The 20,826-nt window shown below is 45.8% G+C and overlaps 1 protein-coding gene across 1 annotated transcript in view; it reads left to right on the top strand.

Moving 5' to 3' along the window:
• The window catches only part of MAPRE1 (microtubule associated protein RP/EB family member 1), a 98,039-nt gene that overhangs the window by 66,192 nt on the left and 11,021 nt on the right, over nucleotides 1-20,826 (top strand). The window contains 1 exon segment of the mRNA XM_029611025.1: nucleotides 4,520-4,672. Coding sequence (XP_029466885.1) covers nucleotides 4,520-4,672 — 153 coding nt within the window.

Below are 20,826 nucleotides of genomic sequence, written 5' to 3'. Positions count from 1 at the left end.
AACCAGTCTGTTTTGTCACCATTTACAATCTTGTGAACCATACATAGTGTTTTATGCTTGATTCTATATTCAATGTAAAGACCTCAGGACTGGAGTAATATGATCCTTTTTTTTTCTGGTATTCATTAGGATCCTCGCTGCAACGTTTTGAAGTACCTGCAGGGGCCGAATAGTTGTTTTTGGAAGGCCTAGCATAGTGGAGTTAGAATAATCAAGTCTTGAAAATAACATCACCTGTAAAGCATATATCTAAAATTATTATATGAAAGTAAAGGTTTTAGACATTTCAACAACCTCAGTTTATCAAATCCTTCTACTTTTTTGTATGTGAGCTTTAAAATTTAATTCATAATATATACAGTCCTAAATTCCTGTTTTATTCTCAAGGGTGATGACTTTCTTTTCTAAATTAACATTTTTCCTACCTAAAATCATAAAAACAGATTCATTTAGGTTTAAAATCGGCTTCATTTGCACAAGAAGTTGTCCAATTGTATTTATTTATTTAGAAACTTTTCTATAGCGTCGTTTAGTAGTATACCATCACAACGGTTTAGAGAGAGGCACAGAAATAAGTCTGGCTAGGATTATAAATTAGCTAGTAGTGCCAATAAAGTTTCGGTTACCTGAATCAAATAATATACGCTATCTGGATTGTGGATTGGAAATTCCATTTATATGAATAATAGGATATCCATATATGAGAATACTGTACTCTTAAATTAATCTTTAGGTATGAGATAAAATAATAAAGGAGGGATAACTGCTATTTGACTTTTAACAGTCTGCCGGAGTTCTCTTTCTTGTCCGCTAGTTTTCCTTACTCCCCACTCTCATTGTGAGAAGCTTTTTTGAAGAGCCAGGTTTTTAAAACTTTTTAAAGAGTTTTAGATCTTTCATTAGCCTTATTTCGAGTGGCAGTGTGTTCCATAATATTGGGCCGGCTAGGGATAGTGCGCTCTCTCTTACTTGCGTCAGTTTTGCTGTCTTGACCGAGGGTATCATTAGTAGAGCTTTATTGGCTGATCTTAGATTTCTCTGGGGGACGTGTAGTCGTAGAGCAGTGTTTAGCCAGTCAGTATTTTCCTCATAGATTAGTTTGTGGATTGTGCACAGTGTTTTAAATTGCACTCTTTGTTCAGTTGGCAGCCAGTGTAATTCAGCGAGTGAGTGATGTGATCTCTTCTGCTTTTTCCCGTTAGTATTCTGGCTGCAGAGTTCGGTAGGATTTGTAGGGGTCTTAGTGTTGTATATGGTAATCCAAGGAAGAGTGTGTTACAATAGTCTGTGCTCGCGAATATAAGTGCTTGAAGAACGGTTCTAAAGTTTGCTTGGGTTAATAGGGGTTTTAGCCTTCTAAGGACTATTAGTTTGGCGTAGCCTTCCCTAACTTTCACCGATATGTGTTGCTTAAGATTGAGTTCATTGTCAATTATTACACCTAGGTTTCTGGCTTTTTTGGTTAGTTCCACTATCTGATCCTTTTTAAGTTTGTTTGGGATTCTGTATTAATTCAGTGGTTTTTCTTTCAAGGTGTATGAATTCTGTCTTTTCAATATTAATTACCAGTTCCATTTGGTTTAATAGTTGTTTTATTATATCTAGGTACACCATTGCTAAGTTTAGTGTTTTTTCAGTTTCCTCTACTGGTAGGATTAGCTGAATGTCGTCAGCGTATATGTAATGTATGATGCCTACTCCTGCCAAGAGGTGGCATAGAGGCAGCATGTAGATATTAAATAGAGTTGCCGAAAGTGCTGACCCCTGTAGGACCCCAGTCATTAGCTTGATTTTGTCTGATATTGTGTTTTTTATCTGTACCTGAAAAAATCTATTGTGTAGGTAGGAGCGGAACCACTCAATTGTTTTGTTTTGTAGTCCTATTTCTTCAAGCCTTTTTAGTAGTATGCTGTGATTTACTGTGTCAAATGCTGCTGACAGGTCTAGTAATATCATAATGTAGTGTTTTCTGCTGTCAAACCCCCGTAGTACATTATCTGTTAGTGCGATTAGTAATGTTTCAGTGCTATAGTGTTTTCTGAAGCCGTGTTGTGAGGGGTAAAGTATGTTGTTGTTGTCTAGATGTTCTGCCAGTTGCTTTTGTACCGTTTTTTTCTATTAATTTAGCAAGCATGGGTAAGTTTGAAACAGGTCTATAGTTACTTAAGACATTTGGGTCACTGTTCTTTTTCTTCAGTATTGGTTTAATTATTGCACCTTTAAGAGAGTCTGGCATTAGTCCTTCACTAAGTGATAGGTTAATTATTTTTGCTATAGTATAGGAGGTTATATCAGCTAGTTTTGGTGTCAATCTTATGTGGAGCGGGGTTCAAATTTTTTATCATGGATTCCACTTCTCTCTGGGGTACCTCGTCAAATGTGTCCCATGGTGTTACATCTCTTTTGTGCATCTTAATTTCCTGCTTAGTTAAGATGGGTATCTTTGCTTTAAGGCTAGTGATTTTATCTGAGAAATACTGTACTATTTCATTGCATTTATTTTTTTTTGGGGTTTGGGGTGCCTCTGTGTTACCATTAGTCAGATTTTTTACTATGTTAAATAGAGCTCTTTTAAATACATTTCAACTATCCTGAAAGTGGATTCAATATTGTTTTGCATAGGAAATAACAGCGGAATATCACATGCATAGATGTAATAGGTTAAGCCTAGCAAACGACACAGCGGTAACAAGTACACATTAAACAGGGTGGCCGATAACGCTGAGCCCTGGGGGGGACTCCTGTTCACAGTTTTATCTTTTCTGAACTATTACCTTTAATCTTGACCGCAAATGTTCTGTTATCTAAAAATGACTTAAACCATTTTAAAGTAGTGTCTGATAATCCAATGTCTTGCAATCTGTTAAGGAGAATATTGTGATCCACCGTGCCAAAGGCAAGCAAACCCCTGGGACCTTCTCAGGGCTATAATATGGATGTTAAAGGGGAGGTGTGCAAAGACTCTGGGGCCATGCTGTGAGGAAAGGCTTATCCTCTGAGAATACAAGTTGGGAGGGGAGATGCATGCATCGTACAAGACTGTAAAGGTCTTGTAAGAGAATTCAGTGACCAGCAGGACAGAGGGAAGGTGGGGAGGGCATGCTGGTGGCTTTTCCAGGAGTTTTATAGAGTTGCTTTCTCATGCTAGATTCGTACATGGACTTGAGAGGAGGTTGGATAAGTTCTGAAGAACAGACGATCTGATTCTGGGGGGTGACAGCAGCCCTTCTGATAGGAAACCTAACCTGGTGCAAGATTTGAGTTTTGTTTCTGTACAAGCATTGCAGGAGGTGGTGGAAGAATGATGAGCACAGACTTGTAAACCGTTGTGATGGCGAAACCGAATGACGGTATATAAAACTCAATAAATATTAAATATTAAACTTGTGCCTCCCGCAAACACCAGAAATTCCTCCTGACCTAGGTGACCCTTTCTTTTCATTGACTTGTGCTGCTGTTTTTATTTTCTCCAAGCTAACAGGTCGATACAGTAAAGTGTGCTCCGTCGGAGCGCACTGTCAGCCTGCTCTGGACGCGTGTTTTCCCTTACCCCCTATTCAGTAAGGGGAGGAAAACACGCGGCCCACCCGCGGCACCTAATAGCGCCCTCAACATGCAAATGCATGTTGATGGCCCTATTAGGTATTCCCGCGCGATCCAGTAAGTAAAATGTGCAGCCAAGCCGCACATTTTACTCTAAGAAATTAGCGCCGCCCAAAGGTCGGCGCTAATTTCTTCCGGCGCCAGGGAAGTGCACAGAAAAGCAGTAAAAACTGCTTTTCTGTGCACCCTCCGACTTAATATCATGGGGATATTAAGTCGGAGGTCCCCAAAAGTAAAAAAAAAAAAAAAAAAAAAAAAAAATTTTTTTGAATTCGGCCCGCGACTGTCGGGCCGAAAACCGGACGCTCAATTTTGCCGGCGTCCGGTTTCCGAGCCCGTGGCTGTCAGCGGGCTCGAGAACCGACGCCGGCAAAATTGAGCGTCGGCTGCCAAACCCGCTGACAGCCGCCGCTCCAGGCCAAAAGGAGGCGCTAGGGACGCGCTAGTGTCCCTAGCGCCTCCTTTTCCTCGTTTGCACTGCGTCGCCTAATTTAAATACTGGATCGCTCGCACCGGCGAGGGGCCGGTGCGCGCGCCGGGAGAGCGGGCGTTAGTCCGCTCTCCCACGGACTTTACTGGATCGGGCTGTAAGTGAGGATTATCTAAGCACTGTTGAGAGAAAAAAAGCTATGTAAATGCTAGTTAAACACAGTCATGGGTTGCTGGTTCTAGTTATCCAGAACCTGACGTTAGATGGCTGAACTACCTTAACATGCCAAGACAGAGGTAGGAGTGCAAACTTATTGCTATCCCTTCTTCCACAAGAAAAGATCTTTTAGCAAATTAAAATGCAGGTTGCAGCCTAGAAACGAAAGGGACTTGGTGGTATGTTCGTTTTTTTGCAGAAGATATTTCCATTTGCAAGAGTGGATGTGTTTGTAGAGCACACTGAGTCCTGGTCTCCTCTTCTCCACAGATCAATGCACTAAAGAATACAGTTGAAGACTTGGAGAAAGAGCGAGACTTTTACTTTGGGAAACTGAGAAACATTGAGCTGATCTGCCAGGAGAATGAAGGAGAAAGTGACCCAGTGTTACAGAGAATTGTGGACATTCTCTATGCAACAGATGTGAGTCGCCTGAAACCATTTTGTTTTTCTAATGCTTTTCTTTGCATGAGTTTGATTGCCTTCAGCTCCTGTCCTTTGTGTGTTGGGGATAGACCTTTGAGCAGGTGTTGTCAGGGAGTTAAACAGATATTAGAGGTTGTGGAGGGTGGATGTAAGTGGTTCATAGGTAGGGGAATGGATGGTGGGAAAGTTCCAAGGGGGGAGGCTTGTGTGTAAATTGGGAAGTGTTGTAATTATAGAAACCTTTACAATAAATTATACAGGTAAGTGCCTTCTGCAAAACTTGCAGTCTAAGTTGGTTCCTGAGACTATGGCAGAAGAAAGATTTGAACTTAACCACTAAGCCACACACAGTGTTGCCAAAGTTTTGGCATCGATAGGCAGGGCTGAATTAGCTGCTCCGTGGGAGACTACATCCAGCAGAAGCGAATGGACCCTTTTCTTGGCTAGTAAAGCTCCTACCTGTGCGGGCATTGCCTTGTGAACTCCTTCAGTCTTTTTTCCCCTCTGAGCACAGATGTTTGTTAGTCTTAAGTTGCCTCACTGCCTCAACAGCCCCAAAATAGCACACTTCAGTGCTTCCTTAAAAAAAGGTCTTCACAATGTGTGGTAAAAAGACAGTGAGTGGTTTCAAACAATTGCAGTAGGAAAATCTCATCATGACCAGGCCAACTGTTATAACTGTGGACGGATGTTCCCACATACCCAAAGATAGAGGTCCTAGAGAAGGAAGGAAGTGCCTAAGTCTCAAATTGCAGTCTGCCCACTTCTCGAGGTGCAGCCTCACCAGGAGTGGAGCTGAGCAGAAGCAAATCCTTTGCAAAAGTCATCAGAGGCGCCACTCCATAGCTCTGGAGCAGTTGGCGCACAAACACTGAGCTTTGTGTGCATTGGTGCAGTCAGCATATCGGCGCACACTTCAGTTTGGGTCAGCACCTGCTAGGAAACTCGTATTGATTGCAGCCAGATTATCCCAAAACTTTACAAATCTTTTTGGACTATTTTGCAAAGAACAAAGGCGTAGGGAGTAAGTTTCTACTAGCTTCTTTTACTGAGATGAAGGGGGGGGGAGGGTGAATACCAGGTTTCTTAGCATCCAGTCCGATGAATCCAGAACCAGTAGGTCATGCACCTCTACCACAGATAGAGTAAAGTGACGTCACAGAACATATTCCCCTGCAGCGACATCAGCCTACCAGTATTCTCAGTCTCAGCAGATGGTGCACGTGCATTTCCCTACTGGAGATTGCTTCATTTTGAAAAAAAAATTAACAATATATACATTTGCCCCACTCTCCTGCAGTGATACCAAAAGCTCCCTCCCACAGTTCAGCATTCCTGAAGTGATTTCTGTGGTCTCCCAGATAAGTGCCTTTGTCCGGTAGCTGTTTTTCAGCCAACGTGGACTTAGCTGCTTAAACAGCTGATAGGCAGCGGGTGCAGGAAGCAGAGCGTGGTGGTGACTGCATATGCTCTCCCTCCCTCCCCCCCCCCCCCCCTGCAGCCAGCTGAAGAAAAATTCCATTTTCCTAGCATGTAGCAGATGGACTCAAGAACAATGGGTATAGTGTACTCCATTTAGCGGTTGGAGACGGATCAGATTTCAATCTGACGTCAGCCCCTAGTACATATACCCCTGCAGGAAGTGCAGCTCTTCAGTATTTTCCGTCTCCATAGCAGTTAGGGACTATCTGCACGCTCTCACAGCATTAGAACAAATTCAAAGAAGAAAATCCAAATTTAAAGAAGAAACCTACCTGAAGACGAGCCCCACTCTCCTGCGGTGATACCCTCTGGCCCCTCCCCAGTTGAGATTCCCGAGGTGATTTCCGCGGTCCCTCGGAGGTAAGCCTCGGTCCGGCGGCCGAATCACGGTGAGGACCTAGCCCCTGATCCTCGGGCTTGACTGAGAGGCAGCGGGTGCACCCTCGAGCGTGGCGGTGAAGGTATTTGCCCTCTTCCCCCCCCCCCCCCCCCCCCCCCCCCCCCCGCAGCCAGAGACCGCCCGGGACAAAACCGGGAAGTGCCGAAGACAAGGTAAGGTAGAAATTTTCTGCTTGAATCGGGTCTCCGAGGATCGAAGAGGAGGTCACCAGCCGGGACAAGTGCCACCGGGTTGAACCGCCCTAGCAGGGCCAGGCCCCAGCTATTTCTGAGGGTCTACCCACATGAAGACCCTCAGAGGGGGTCGCCATATTGCCCGCGTGCTCGCTGTTGCCATCTTGGCCCTATTCGCCGCGCCGTTCGAGAGCGCACAGTTCGAACTAGGCGCACAAAGCACTTGTGCACATAAACTTACATGCACATAAAACCTTGTGCACATAAGTTGTGCGCACAGAGCCGGGCGCATATCTACGGCTGAACGCACAGCTGCGCGCACAACTACACGCTCATCTTAAGCGCACCGGAGCGCATAAGAGTTTACGCGCCGACAGCCATGGCACCCCCAGAAACAGGGATAAAGGCTCAAGGCCTCTGCCCAGCATGCCACATCAGAGCCGCACAAAGCGAGGGGGCCGACGCCCTGTGCACGCAGTGCGAAGAGGCCCTGGGAGACCCAGTCCAGGGCCAGTCCCATCCAGGGCAGAGTTCTAGCTCCTCAAGGGGGGGGGGTACCCCGGACCTAGCCAGGGGGACCTCCCCACAGACGGGGGGACCCCAAGGAAGCAGCACCCCTCAGCTTTGACCCAGCGTCTATCTCATGGGTGAAGTTCTTCAAGGGGATTCATGCCTTTGTTCAAATGCAAACTGAATCTCAGGCTGACCAGCCACATGCCCCACCTATGGGAACTCTGATATCTCTGAGGAGGAAACTGAACCCTTAGAAGAGGGGGAGCTCCCCCTGGGGACAGAACCTCACCGGACCATGAGACGCTTCTTCACAAAGGACGAGCTCCCGGACCTGGTCAACCAATGCCTGACGGAGCTCGCGATCCCGGGCCCAGGTACTTCGGGGGAACCTAAACCGAACCCCCTGCTGGAGGGTCTTCGACAGACTTCTCGCCATTTCCCTCTGTTACAAGCAGCACAGCAGCTGATTGAACTGGAATGGAATGCTCCAGAGTCCATCTTCAAGGGGAGGCGAGCTTTGGCAGCCCTGTACCCCCTGGACCCGGCAACCAAAGATCTTCTTGCATGCCCAAGAGTTGATGCCATGGTCTGCGCCGTCTCCAAGCGCACTACCATCCCAGTGGAGGGGAGGAGCTGCGCTCAAGGATGCACATGACCAGCGGCTGGAGTCCATCCTCAAACAGTCATTTGACGTAGCCGCTATGTCTCTACAAACTGCGGCCTGCTGCACCATGGTGACACGTGCCTGCTTGTCACAAACCAGGAACAACACCCCGGGAGAAGACATGGAACCAGCAGTATCATTCCTCATGGACGCTGCCTCCGACCTAGTGCGCACCGCAGCCAGAGGAGTGTCCTCTGCGGTGGCGGCTAGGAGGCAACCCTGGCTCCGAAGCTGTTCGGCCGACGCATCTTCCAAAACGCGCCTCACGAGGATGCCCTTCAAAAGATCCCTCCTGTTTGGCAGCGAACTAGAGAAACTGGCCGACAAATGGGGCGAGTCCCCATTGCCACGCCTACCGGAGGATAAGACGAAGAGAAACCAGCGACCCTTCCCCAGGTCCTCCAGGGGCAGAAGTTCACAGCGCTTCAATCCTTACAGGAGCAACTTTCAAGCCCCCCCGCCCTATGGGCAGGAACCAGTCTTTTCGGACCAAGCACAACAAGAGGGGAACCAGCTCGGGTACAGGCCCCAGTCGCACCCCACAATGAGATTCAGCCGACCCATCCAAGGGAAGAAGCCATAGGGGGCAGACTAGCCCTATTCTACCGCAGATGGGTCGAGATAACTTCGGACAAGTGGGTCCTAGCCATCATTCGAGAGGGGTACTACCTGGATTTTCTACGAATCCCTCCGGACAAGTTCGTGGAGTTCCCCTGCCACGACCTCTCCAAGAGGGCAGCAGTGGAAGCTACACTGTCCAGGCTACTGGCCCTCGAGGCCATAACTTCAGTGCCTCCGCAAGAAATAAATACTGGGCATTATTCCATTTATTTTATCGTCCCCAAGAAAGAGGGGACATATAGGCCCATCCTGGACCTCAAGTCGGTCAACCGCCACCTCAGGATTCCCCGCTTCCGCATGGAAACCCTCCGTAATAAGGGTGATACAACCGGGAGAGTTTCTCACATCCCTGGATCTTTCAGAGGCCTACCTATACATCCCAATTCATCAGGATCACCAGCGTTACCTACGCTTCAAAGTCCTGAACAGTCACTACCAGTTCCGGGCACTACCCTTCAGGTTAGCCACAGCACCCCGGACGTTCACCAAGGTAATAGTAGTGGTGGTGGCAACACGAAGGAAGGAATCCTCGTTCACCCTTACCTGGTCGATTGGCCGATCAGGGCAAAGTCACCGGAGGAAAGCCACCAAGCAACCAGCAGAGTCATAACTCTATTGGAGAGCCTAGGATGGGTGGTCAACACAAACAAATGTTCCCTACAGCCCTCACAGTCGCTGGAATACTTAGGAGTCCGATTCGACACCAAAGAAGACAAGGTCAGCCTGACCCCCACAAGGAGATCAAAATTGTGGAACTGGCTGCAAACCTTGCTTGAACGATCCTAGTCCCACAGCATGGGATTACCTGCAAGTCCTCGGGTTGATGGCATCCACCCTGGAAGTTGTGCCATTGGGGCGAGCCCACATGAGGCCCCCTACAGCGCTCACTCCTATCACGGTGGAGCCCACGGTCCCAGAACTACACCGTACGTCTCACTCCTGGGCAGATTTCGGACCCAACTATGGTGGTGGCTGCAGGCCAGCCACATGAGCCGTGGATCAAGGCTATCCTCCCCAACATGGACCCTACTCACCACAGATGCCAATCTACGAGGATGGGGAGCACACTGCGAGGAGTTAACCGCCCAAGGGCAGTGGAACGCAGAAGAGGCGGGATGGAACATCAACCGCCTAGAAGCACGGGCAGTCAGACTAGCCTGTCTGCGGTTCGCGCACAGACTCTGAAACAAAGCGGTCAGAGTAATGTCGGACAATGCCACGACAGTGGCCTACATCAACCGGCAGGGGGGAACCAGAAGCCAACAGGTGTCCCTAGAAATAGATCCCCTGATGGCGTGGGCGGAAGCAAACCTCCAGGAGATCTCCGCCGTCCACATCGCCGGGAAAGACAACATCACGGCAGACTTCCTCAGCAGGGAAAGTCTAGACCCAGGAGAATGGAGACTGTCGTCCGCAGCCTTCCAATTGATAGTGAATTGGTGGGGGACACCGGACATGGCCCTTCTGGCAAGCAGATCCAACGCCCAAGTATCCAGATACTTCAGCCCTAGGCGGGAACCACAGTCCCAAGGGATCGATGCCCTGGTACAGACCTGGCCACCGGGGGCTCTACTTTATGCCTTCCCGCCGTGGCCCCTATTGGGCGTGATCATTCACAAGATACAACTACACAAGGGGCTAGTTCTTCTGGTGGCTCCAGATTGGCCAAGAAGACCCTGGTGCGCAGACATGAGAAGACTGCTGGCAGGGAACCCCTCTACCCCTGTCCCCACACAGGGACCTGCTACAACAAGTTCCGATCCTCCACGAGGACCCAGCTCAATTATCTCTTACGGTCTGGCCATTGAGAGGGGCCCGCCTGAGAGAGCGGATACTCGGGGGCGGTAATAGACACCCTCCTCCGAGCACGCAAGTTCTCCACATCGTTAACGTACATAAGGATCTGGAGAGTATTTGAAGCCTGGTGCGAAGACCACAACATCAAGCCACACTCATTTAAAGTTCCCGTGATCCTGGAATTCTTACAGAAGGGTCTGTTTCTCAACTCCATCAAGGTACAAGTGGCCGCATTGTCAATCTACGGCTCCAAGAGCGAGGGCAACAGCATAGCCTCTCACCCGGACGTGTCACACTTCCTGAAAGGAGTCAAACACATTCGCCCACCACTAAAGTGGCCGGTACCTCTGTGGAATCTCAATCTCGTTTTGGACTTCCTAGCGGGAACCGCCTTCAGACCCCTCCGAGGCCTGTCCCTCCGCCTGTTAACCCTAAAGACGGTGTTCTTGCTGGCAGTGTGCTCAGCCCGCCGCATCTTGGAACTACAAGCACTGTCCTGCCGTGAGCCGTTCCTCAGGCTCACCCCGGGGTCCATCCAACTACGCACGGTTCCCTCCTTCCTCCCCAAAGTGGTCTCTCACTTCCACCTCAATCAGACCATCTCACTACCAACGATGGATGGCTTGAAGAATTCGGAAGAAGCCCGTAATCTACATCACCTCAACATCGGCAAACTCTTATCCAGGTACCTGGAAATGTCGGAACCTGTACGAAGAACGGACCACCTTTTTGTCCTTCACAGCGGAAAGAGCAAGGGGAAGCGGCCTCGTGGGCAACCATTGCCCGCTGGATCAAGGAAGTCATCAAGGCGGCCTACGTAGAAGCTGGCAAGCCACCACCTCTACAAGTCAAGGCCCATTCTACCAGAGCCCAGGCAGTATCCTGGGCAGAAACTAGAATGCTGTCACCTGCCGAGATCTGCAGGGCGGCTACATGGTCCTCCATCCATACTTTCTCCAGATTCTACCGTCTGGACGTTCAGGCTCGGGAGGACACGACATTTGCAAGGGCAATACTAAGTGGACAACGGGCAGCCTCCCACCCAGTTTGGGAGTAGCTTTTATACATCCCATTGGTCCTGAGTCCATCTGCTGCACGCTAGGAAATGGAGAAATTACTTACCTGATAATTTTGTTTTCCTTAGTGTAGACAGATGGACTCAGCATCCCACCCTTGGCTGCCGTTACGCATGGTCTTTCAAATAATTCAAGGGTAAGCCATGTTTTCATTTACCTAGGGCATCCACCCTGCCGGGTGTTGACGCTTTCCGGTTGAGTACACTGGCGGTCTCCAGCTATAGTCAATCAACCAGTTCAAGTTAATCAAGTTAATCAAGTTTGAATGTTTAACCAAGTTATGAAGTTATTCAAGTTAACCAAATTATTAAGTTAATCAGTCAGTCACACATATATCCACAATGCTTTTCAAGGAGAATACTGGAAGAGCTGCACTTCCTGCAGGGGTATATGTACTAGGGGCTGACGTCAGATTGAAATCTGATCAGTCTCTAACTGCTAACAGGAGTACACTATACCCATTGGTCCTGAGTCCATCTGTCTACACTAAGGAAAACGAAATTATCAGGTAAGTAATTTCTCCATTTGGTTTCCTTGCGTAAGTCTTGTCTTTTCCCCGTGATAGATTAATTCTTGAATGGCTTCCATCTTGAGTGGTGTGCTCCAGAGGTTAATTTCAAAGGGGTTCTGGTTTTGGAAGGCCTGTACCCTCTGGATCCAGTGGCAAGAGAATGTTTACATTTGCCGAAGGTAGATGCACTTGTGTGTCCAGTTCCAAGCGGACCACTATTCTCTGGGAAGGAGAAGTGGCCTTGAAGGATGCTCATGATAGAACTGAGACTATCCTTAAGCAAGCATTTGATGCAGCAGCAATGTTCTTGCAGATCACTTTTTGTTCCATGGTGTCTTGATCTTGTTTGCTTCTCTCTCAGGAGGTCTGACTCTGGGGTGAACCAAGGGCAGTTATGGAGCCAGCTGCTGTTTTTTTTGGCAGATACGGGCTGTGATTTGGTCTGCTCTTCAACCAGAGGAGTTGCTTCCATAGAGGCCAGGAGTCAGTTATGGTTGAGAAATTGGTCAGCTGATGCATCCTCAAAGGCTAACCTTACCACATAGCCCTTTAAAGGCTTACTATTTGGGAGCGAGTTGAAAAAATTGGCCAGTAATTGGGGCGAATCTCCAGTTCCTCATTTGACAGAGGATAAGAAGCAGATGCCATGCTCTTAACATGAGGTCATATTAGAGGATCCAGGTGTTTTTGTCCCTACAGAGGAACGACCCTTCAAATAACTCTACCTTTTGGTAGGTCTTAGTCCTTTCATTGCCGACAGACAATAAAGGGATGCAGGTTCGGATAGTGGAACCTCCTTAACTTCCCAATGAAGGCTTGTTGACCCACCCCTAGGAACATGAGATAGAGGGTGCCTCTCTCCTATCTGAGGTGGGTTGAGATCACATTGGATCACTGGGTCCTGGAAGTGATATGAGAAGGATATGCGGTGTAGTTTTGCAGTGTTCCTCAGGAAGTGTTCATAGTGTCTCCCTGCCATTCACCACAGACTAAGCAGGCAGTGGAAACAGTGGCAAGGCTCCTCAGTCTGAGGGCTGTGGTTCCAGTGCCCATGTCTCAAAATATGGGTCGATATTCCATTTATTTCATTGTGCCTAAGAAGGGTTCCTTTTGTGTCCCATCCTGGATCTCAGTTGTCAACCAATCCTGTGGGTGATCCATTTTTGCATGGAAATATTGCGCTTGAATAATGGCCATACAGTACAGTTGGGTGAATTTCTAACCTCTTTGGATCTATCTGAGGCATACTTTCATATTCCTATCCGACCAGAGCATCAATGCTTTCTGTAGTTTGCAGTTCTGGGACATTATCAGTTTCTGGCCCTGCCTTTTGGTCTTTTCCAAGGTAATGGTAGTAGTGGTGGATGAATTGAGAAAAGATGGGATCCTTGTATGCCCGTATTTGGACGACTGGCTGATTTGAGCCAAGTTGCTGGAAGATGGCTGCAAAGTGATCTCCTATTGCAGAAGCTTGGCTTGGTGGTGAAACTGGCCAAGAGCAGTCTTTAGCCTGCTCAGTCATTGGAATACCTCAGGGTTCGGTTTGACAGTTAAAGCAGGACAAGGTTTTCCTGCACATTCAAAAGTTGAAACGGCTCCGACTGTTATTGAACACTCTGTGCCCAATCATATGGTCCCTACCTGCACGTGCTTGGCTTAATGGTGGCGACCCTGGTAGTGGACCTGTGGGTGAGAGCACATATGCATCCTCTCCAGTGCTCCCTGCTGTCTCAGTGGAACCCGCAGTCTCAGGGCTATTTGATTCGGCTTCTCCTGCCGTTGGAAGCCTCCTCTCAACTGCTGTGGTGGCTGCAGGTGGATCATCTAAGGAAGGGAGTTTCCCTAGCACCACTTTATTGGCTAGTACTGACAACATATGCCAGCCTCCTTCGTTGGGGAGCTCACTGTCAGGAGCTGACGGCACAAGAGTACTGGAATACAGTGTCTGCCTGGAACATCAATCGATTGGAAGCCAGGGCGGTCTGGTTGGCATGTTTGCAGTTCAGCGACATGCAGGGTCAATCAGTCCAGACAGTGTCTAACAGTGCAACGACTGTGGCTTACATCAATTGGCAGGGATGTATCAAGAGCCAGCAAGTGTCACAGGAAATAGATCAGCTTATAGAATCAGCAGAAGTGCATCTCCAGATCTCAGCCTCACACACAGCAGAAAAAGAAAATATAAGAGAAGACTTTCTCAGCAGGGAGAATCTCAACCCAGGGGAATGGGCTTTGTCAGATGAGGCGTTTCAGCTGATTCTGGATTGTTGGGTCTCCCATTCCTAGACCTCCTGGCAGCTTCTAGCAATGCAAATGTTCCACAATCCTTCAGTCGCAGGAGGGATCCAAAGTCATAGAGGATCAATACCCTAGTGCAGGAGTGACCTGAAGACAAGTTGCTGTATACCTTTTCCCCATGGCCCATGTTGGGCAGATTGATCCACAGAGGGATGGTGCTCTTGGTTGCTCCCGATTGGCCCAGGAGGCCTTGGTATGCGGAATTGACGGCTCCTGGGAGACTCACCCCTTTGACTTCAGACACACAGGAACCTGCTAAGTCAGGGTCTGGTTCTTCACAAAGATCCAACTCTCTTGTCTTACAATATGGCCCTTGAGAGGGCTCGATTGCAGAAACGTGGATGCTCTGTGGAAGCAATTTCCACTTTGCTTAGAGCCAGAAAGTTCTCCACTTCCTTGGTCTGTTTGAGTGTTTGAGGCCTGGTGTGAGGATCGAGGTACTCTTCCTCATTTCGCCAAGATCCCGCTCATTTTGGAATTTTTGCAGGATGGATTGAATAAAGGTTTGGCCCTTAATCCCTTAAAGGTACAAGTAGGCGTTCTTGTACCGTTCAGCCGTTCAGCCGTTCAGTGGCCAGGTGAATGGTGGTTCCTTGGCTCATCCTGATGTGGCCAGTTTCCTGAAAGGAGTGAAACCTCTTCGTCCTCCCTTGAGATTTCTAGTACCCTTATGGAGTCTTAATTTGGTCTTTGTTTTCTTAGCGGGTCCTATGTTTAGACCAATGCGTAACATGTCCTTAAACTGTTTCTTGTGGTAGTTTGAGCTGCAGGCCTAGTCTTGCTGGGAGTCCTTCCTATGAGTGTCACCAGGGACGATACAGCTGCATACCATATCTTCATTTTACCAAAGGTGGTCACTGAATTTCACGCGAATCAGTCCATCTCCCTGCTGTCTTTGGATAGAGAGAGAGAGACGTAGGGGAGTATAGTCTGTTGCAGCTCTTAGATGTCAATAGGCATATCATCCAGTATCTGGAGGTTACTGAGCCTTTTACGGGAAAACTGATCGCCTGTTTGTCCTTCACAATGGTACTAAACAAGGAAAGCAGAACTTGTGGGCTACAATAGCCTGCTGGATTAAGGAGGTAGTCATGGCAGCATATGTTGATGCTGGCAAGCAGTTGCCTAGTCAGATTAGGGTTCATTCTGCTAGGGTTTAAGCAGTGTTTTGGGCAGAAGTTAAGTTGCTGTCTCCCACTGACATTTGCTGAGCTGTGACGTGGTCCTCCTTAGACACCTTTTCCAGGTATTATCGTCTGGATGTGTAGGCCTGGGAGGACGCAGCCTGTTCCTGCACTGCTGGATGAAGTAGAGCACCCAGGACCCCATTCCCTATTGATGTCAGTGAGGATGAGGACCTCTACAACCCCTGAGGGGATGACGCAATGGAGTCCTCTATCAATGACTCTTGATGGTCTCCCCTCACACATCTTCTGCAAAGGAGGTCTCAGCCTGAGGACCTAAACTTTGCGGGTTTTGTTCGGTTGATAGTGGAGGCCATTCTTTCACTTGCTGACAGAGGAGGATGTAAGACACAAAATGCTTCAAATCCTCCAGTTCATGGAGACTCCTAAGGAGGTCGTGGCCAGTCCTGGTGCATGACATCCTTAAGGAGTTACTGCTGAAGTATGTGGGAACACCCCCTCGCAGTATCTTCCATGAACAAGAAGATGGATGAGGTTTACCTTATCCAGAAGACTCTCGGGTTCGACAAGTGCCAGCTTCCCCACCAATCAGTTATCAAATCTGCTGTCAATTGCACTGGCAATTGCTTTGTCTAATACTGGAAAATGGCTAGTTCTGGGGTTAACTTGGTGTGTGGAATGTCAGAGGTATTTCCTTTTCCTATCAAGAGAACGCATTGTTCACTACCTGAAGAGGCATTCGACAGACATAGCGCTTTTGCGGGAGACACATCTCACAGACAAGGAACATGACCAGCTTTTATGTGATTGGGTGGGTCAGGTGTTTTATGCTTCTCACGATGCTAAAAGCAGGGGATATGCATGCTGATCCATGTGGCTTTGCCACTGAAGATATTCAAGACAGAAAAGGTTCCAGTGGACAGGTATGTGTTGGTGGTTAATATATATGGGCCAAATAAGAATCAAAATAAGTTTTATGAGTAGCTGAAGAAAAAATTGGCCAAGTTCTCAGAACATCCTATTCTCATGGTGGGGGGGGGAGGGGGAGATTAGAATGCATGTATAGATCCTGTCTTGGACAGATCCCACCAGAGGGGAGCTGAGCCCAAGGGTCTCCAATTCTTTGCACAAGGGATGGATCTGGTAGATGTTTGGAGGTCCAAATATCCTAGCAGTAGAGACTTTATGCACTACTCATCTGTTCATATGTACAGCTGGTTTGACTTTTTTTTTGTTCAACACACTTGTTCAGCAGAGTTGGGTAACTGGCCCTGTTGTCTGTTGGATCATATCCCTTTTGCATTGGTAAGAAAACATAAGAACATGCCATACTGGGTTAGACAAAGGGTCCATCAAGCCCCGCATCCTGTTTCCAACAGTGGCCAATCCAGGCCATAAGAACCTGGCAAGTTCCCAAAAACCAAGTCTATTCCATGTTACGTTTGCTAGTAATAGCAGTGATTAACCTTTCCCAGACTTTACTATTTGAGCCATACGTAGCAGCTCAACCTCTGTCCTTGGCAGGGACGGTTTTTCTATGATCAGGGAGGAGATCAGGGCTTTTCAGGAAGTGCATGCCATGGAGGAGTATGATCTTATTGTTTTTTGGGAACCTCTAAAAGCTGTACTGTGCGGAAGAATCATAAGTTATACTAGCCATCTTAAAAAGGAACAAGAGGCGAGAGAGCAGGTACTTGAAAGAGAAATAGCTGGTTTAGAACATTACATAAGAGGGGCTGCTGCTCAAGAGTCCGGCGGCAACTGGTCGCTAAGAGGAGGGAGCTTGAACTACTTCATACAGAACTCTGAGAGGTCTTTGCGCTTTACTCACCAAAGGCTCTATGAACATGGTAAAGCGGGAAAGTTATTGGCGGATTTACTAAAGACGGGTGAGGGGGACCCTAATCACAGAAATCTGAATGCCTACCGGGTTGGTTTCTAGTAATCTAAAGATCATCGATGACACTTTTTGGTCATACTATGAGGACTTGTATGCAGGCAGGCGCAATGTACCTCAGAGGAGATCTCTGCTTATTTAGAAAGGGTGAGGCTGCCCAAGGTTAAGGAATCACAAAATTAAAACCTGAGGGCACCCTTGAGGTTGGAAGTAGTGGTACAGATGGTCAAGCTTCTACTGGCTGGTAAGAGTCTGGGTCCTGATGGTTTTCAACTAGACTTATTTAAAAAAAAAAAAATTCTTGAGCTTGCTCTCCCCATGGTGAGTGCCTTTTGAACACTTGAGGGATGAACCTTCTTGTTCACACAGATTAACCAATGCTACTGTCATAAGGGGTGAGAGGAGGAGGATCCTCGCTCTTATTGACCCATCACCTTATTAAATGTTGACATCAAGATCCTAGCAAAAGATCCTGCTGAAATTTTTGTAGTTTGTTTAACTGGTTTAAAATTATCTAATTGTCTGCAGGGTTTTCAGTCTTTTATCAAATTCATCCTCAATTACTACTTTTTGAAGATTATTTATCTGATCTTGTAGTTAGTTTTGTACTAATGTAGTAGAAATGTAGTAGAATGTAGTAGAAATGGTCTCTGATCAAAATCGTCATATGCACATTTATTTAAAATGGCTTTCCAGAGAAAATCATTTTGATCAGTGAATAACAAAGGTTCCTTATTTAAATGTAATCCTCTGGGAATTCTTTTAATTCTACAATATTCCATTAAGGTAGCGGCATGTACTTCCATATGAATGACTTTTTCTCAGATTAGTATGTGTCCCAGTCATATGACAGTTTGGGTGTTTCTTCCTTATCAAAGTCAACCCGGAAATATTGGAAGCTGCTTTGAGTAACTTAACTCTTCCATTTCAACACTTATAATAATTAGTGTAAATGACTGTTCTAGCCTTACTGTATATATCAGTTCAATAATTGTAACAAATTTTAATCCAAAATTGACTCGTGAAAAGCCTCCAAAAAAGGAAACCGAGGTACACACATGTGAAGGCAAATCACTCTAGATTCCAATCAGATTCCTTCTATTATATATCATGTCTATTTAAGATTTTCAATGTATACATTCAGTAAAAACATTTACATATTACAAAATACCAGTTTACAAAAATTTCTAATACACATCTTCTGCATGTGAAGTGAATAGAATATGCACCTTATTTCATCCCATTGCTAAAAAATATAAATCATTCAATCCATAATAGCCTGTTGCTATTAATTATATTATATTATATTATTATTATTATATTATATTATTATATTATATTATTATATTATTATATTATATTATATATTATATTATATTAAAAATGTAAATCATTCAATCCATAATAGCCTGTTGCTATTAATTGTTTTACTGTTTATTTTATACTGTTACATGTAAAGCCTGTTGCTAAATTAATGTTTCACTGTAAACCGAGGTGATGTATTGCTATACGTACCGCGGTATAGAAGAACCTATAAATAAATAAATACTCACTCTCACCTCTCTACAATTGTAGTTAGGCATCTATTAAAACCAACAAATTTTATATTCCTTATTCACTCTTAATTATACCTCCAGAAAAAGTCTACATTTCCAGAATTCACTAAATAAGTTCCAATATTTTACAAAATCAGTCCCAACAGATTCTAGATCCCATCTGTTTCGCTTCAACAGGCTTCTTCTGGGGACATTCAAAATTGATGAATTATGTGCATTCCTTGCTTCACAGTCCTAAATAGACATCCAGCAGTATTAGTTCTTATTCAACAGGAACATGTTCTAGATGATGTCCACTTCATACTCTGGCATCTGTAAAATAATATAGCCATTTATTTTATCATTAATCAAAACCTTTAATCTACAGTTACCAGTTACATCTGAAGAATGAAAATTCTAACTGTCTTCCAAGTGGTAAGTGTCGCTACAAAATGAACCACCTCTTAATTCAATGTTAGCACTGTTCCATATGCCAGTCAATACACAAACTATAATCATCTGTCTGGAAAAAAAACATGTACAAAGTACTCAAGTAGTTTAAACCTTTAAAAAGGCGATAGAGCAGCTTTTAAACTAGAACAAAGGGGAAAGCCGACAGTCACTCAGCAGCGCATGGTTCGAAGGGAGGTATCTTCAAAGGATTCTAATGCATTAGAATTAGGGCATCCCGACCGTGAGGTTCCAATAATAAGAAAAGTAGTCCAAGTGCCTGTAACTAAAAACTCACCTGAGCTAAAAAAAATTCCAATGTATCCCTATTAATTAAAAAGCAGACTGAAAATACAGACAAACAAACTTCTATGCTAATGCTAGAAGTCTAAGAAGTAAGATGGGAGAATTAGAAGGTATAATGGGACAGTGCTATACCAAGGTACAAATATCGCAATGACAGGAGCATCCAGGAGGCTATGTGTGGGATGGCATAGTCCTTAAACGTCCTGCATGAGACTAAATACAAAATCGAATCTTTATGGGTAGAAATCCCTTGTATGTTGGAGAAGAGTATAGTGATAGGAGTATACTACTGTCCACCTGGCCAAGATGGTGAGACAGTGAAATGCTAAGAGAAATTAGGGGAAGTAACCAAATTGGTAGTGCAGTAGTAATGGGGGAGTTCAATTACCCCAATATTGAATGGGTAAATGTATCATTGGGACATGTTAGAGAGAAAGTTCCTGGATGGAATAAATAAGTTTTATGGAGCAACTGGTTCAGGGACTGATGAGAGAGGGAGCAATGTTAGATCTAATTCTCAGTGGAGCACAGGATTTGGCGAGAGAGGGTAACTGTGGTGGGGCTGCTTGGCAATAGTGGTCATAATATGATCAAATTTGAATTAATGACTGCAAGGGGAACAATAAGCAAATCCACGGCTCTAGTGCTAAACTTTCAAAGGGGAAACTTTGATAAAATGAGAAAAATAGTTAGAAAAAAACTGAAAGCAGCTACAAAGGTAAAAAGTGTGCAAGAGGTGTGGACATTGTTAAAATATCATCCTAGAAGCACAGTCTAGATGTATTCCACACACAAAGGTAGGAACGAAGCAAAACTATTAACCGGCATGGCATGGTTAAAAGATGAGGTGCAAGAGGCTATTTTAGCCAAAAGATCTTCATTCAAAAATTGGAAGAAAGATCCAACAGAAGAAAATAGGATAAAGCATAAGCGTTGGCAAGTGAACTGTAAGACATTGATAAGACAGGCCAAGAGAGAATTTGAAAAGAATTTGGCCATAGAAACAAAAACTCAGTAAAAACGTTATAAAATATATCCGAAGCAGAAAGCCTGCGAGGGAGTCAGTTGGACCGTTAGATGATTAAGGGGTTAAAGGGGCACTTGGAGAAGATAAGGGCATCCCGGAAAGATTAAACAATTTCTTTGCTTCAGTGTTTACTGAAGAGGATGTTGTGGAGATAGATACCTGTTGGTTTTCATGAGTAATGATTCAGATGGCCTGAACCAAATCACGGTGAACCTAGAAGATGTGGTAGGCCTGATTGACAAACAGAAGAGTAGTA

Source organism: Rhinatrema bivittatum, chromosome 8 (assembly GCF_901001135.1).
Source record: "Rhinatrema bivittatum chromosome 8, aRhiBiv1.1, whole genome shotgun sequence".
NCBI classification, from domain to species: Eukaryota; Metazoa; Chordata; class Amphibia; order Gymnophiona; family Rhinatrematidae; genus Rhinatrema; species Rhinatrema bivittatum.
The sequence above is the reverse complement of the archived record's forward strand: the minus strand, read 5'-3'. Positions and strand labels throughout refer to the sequence as shown.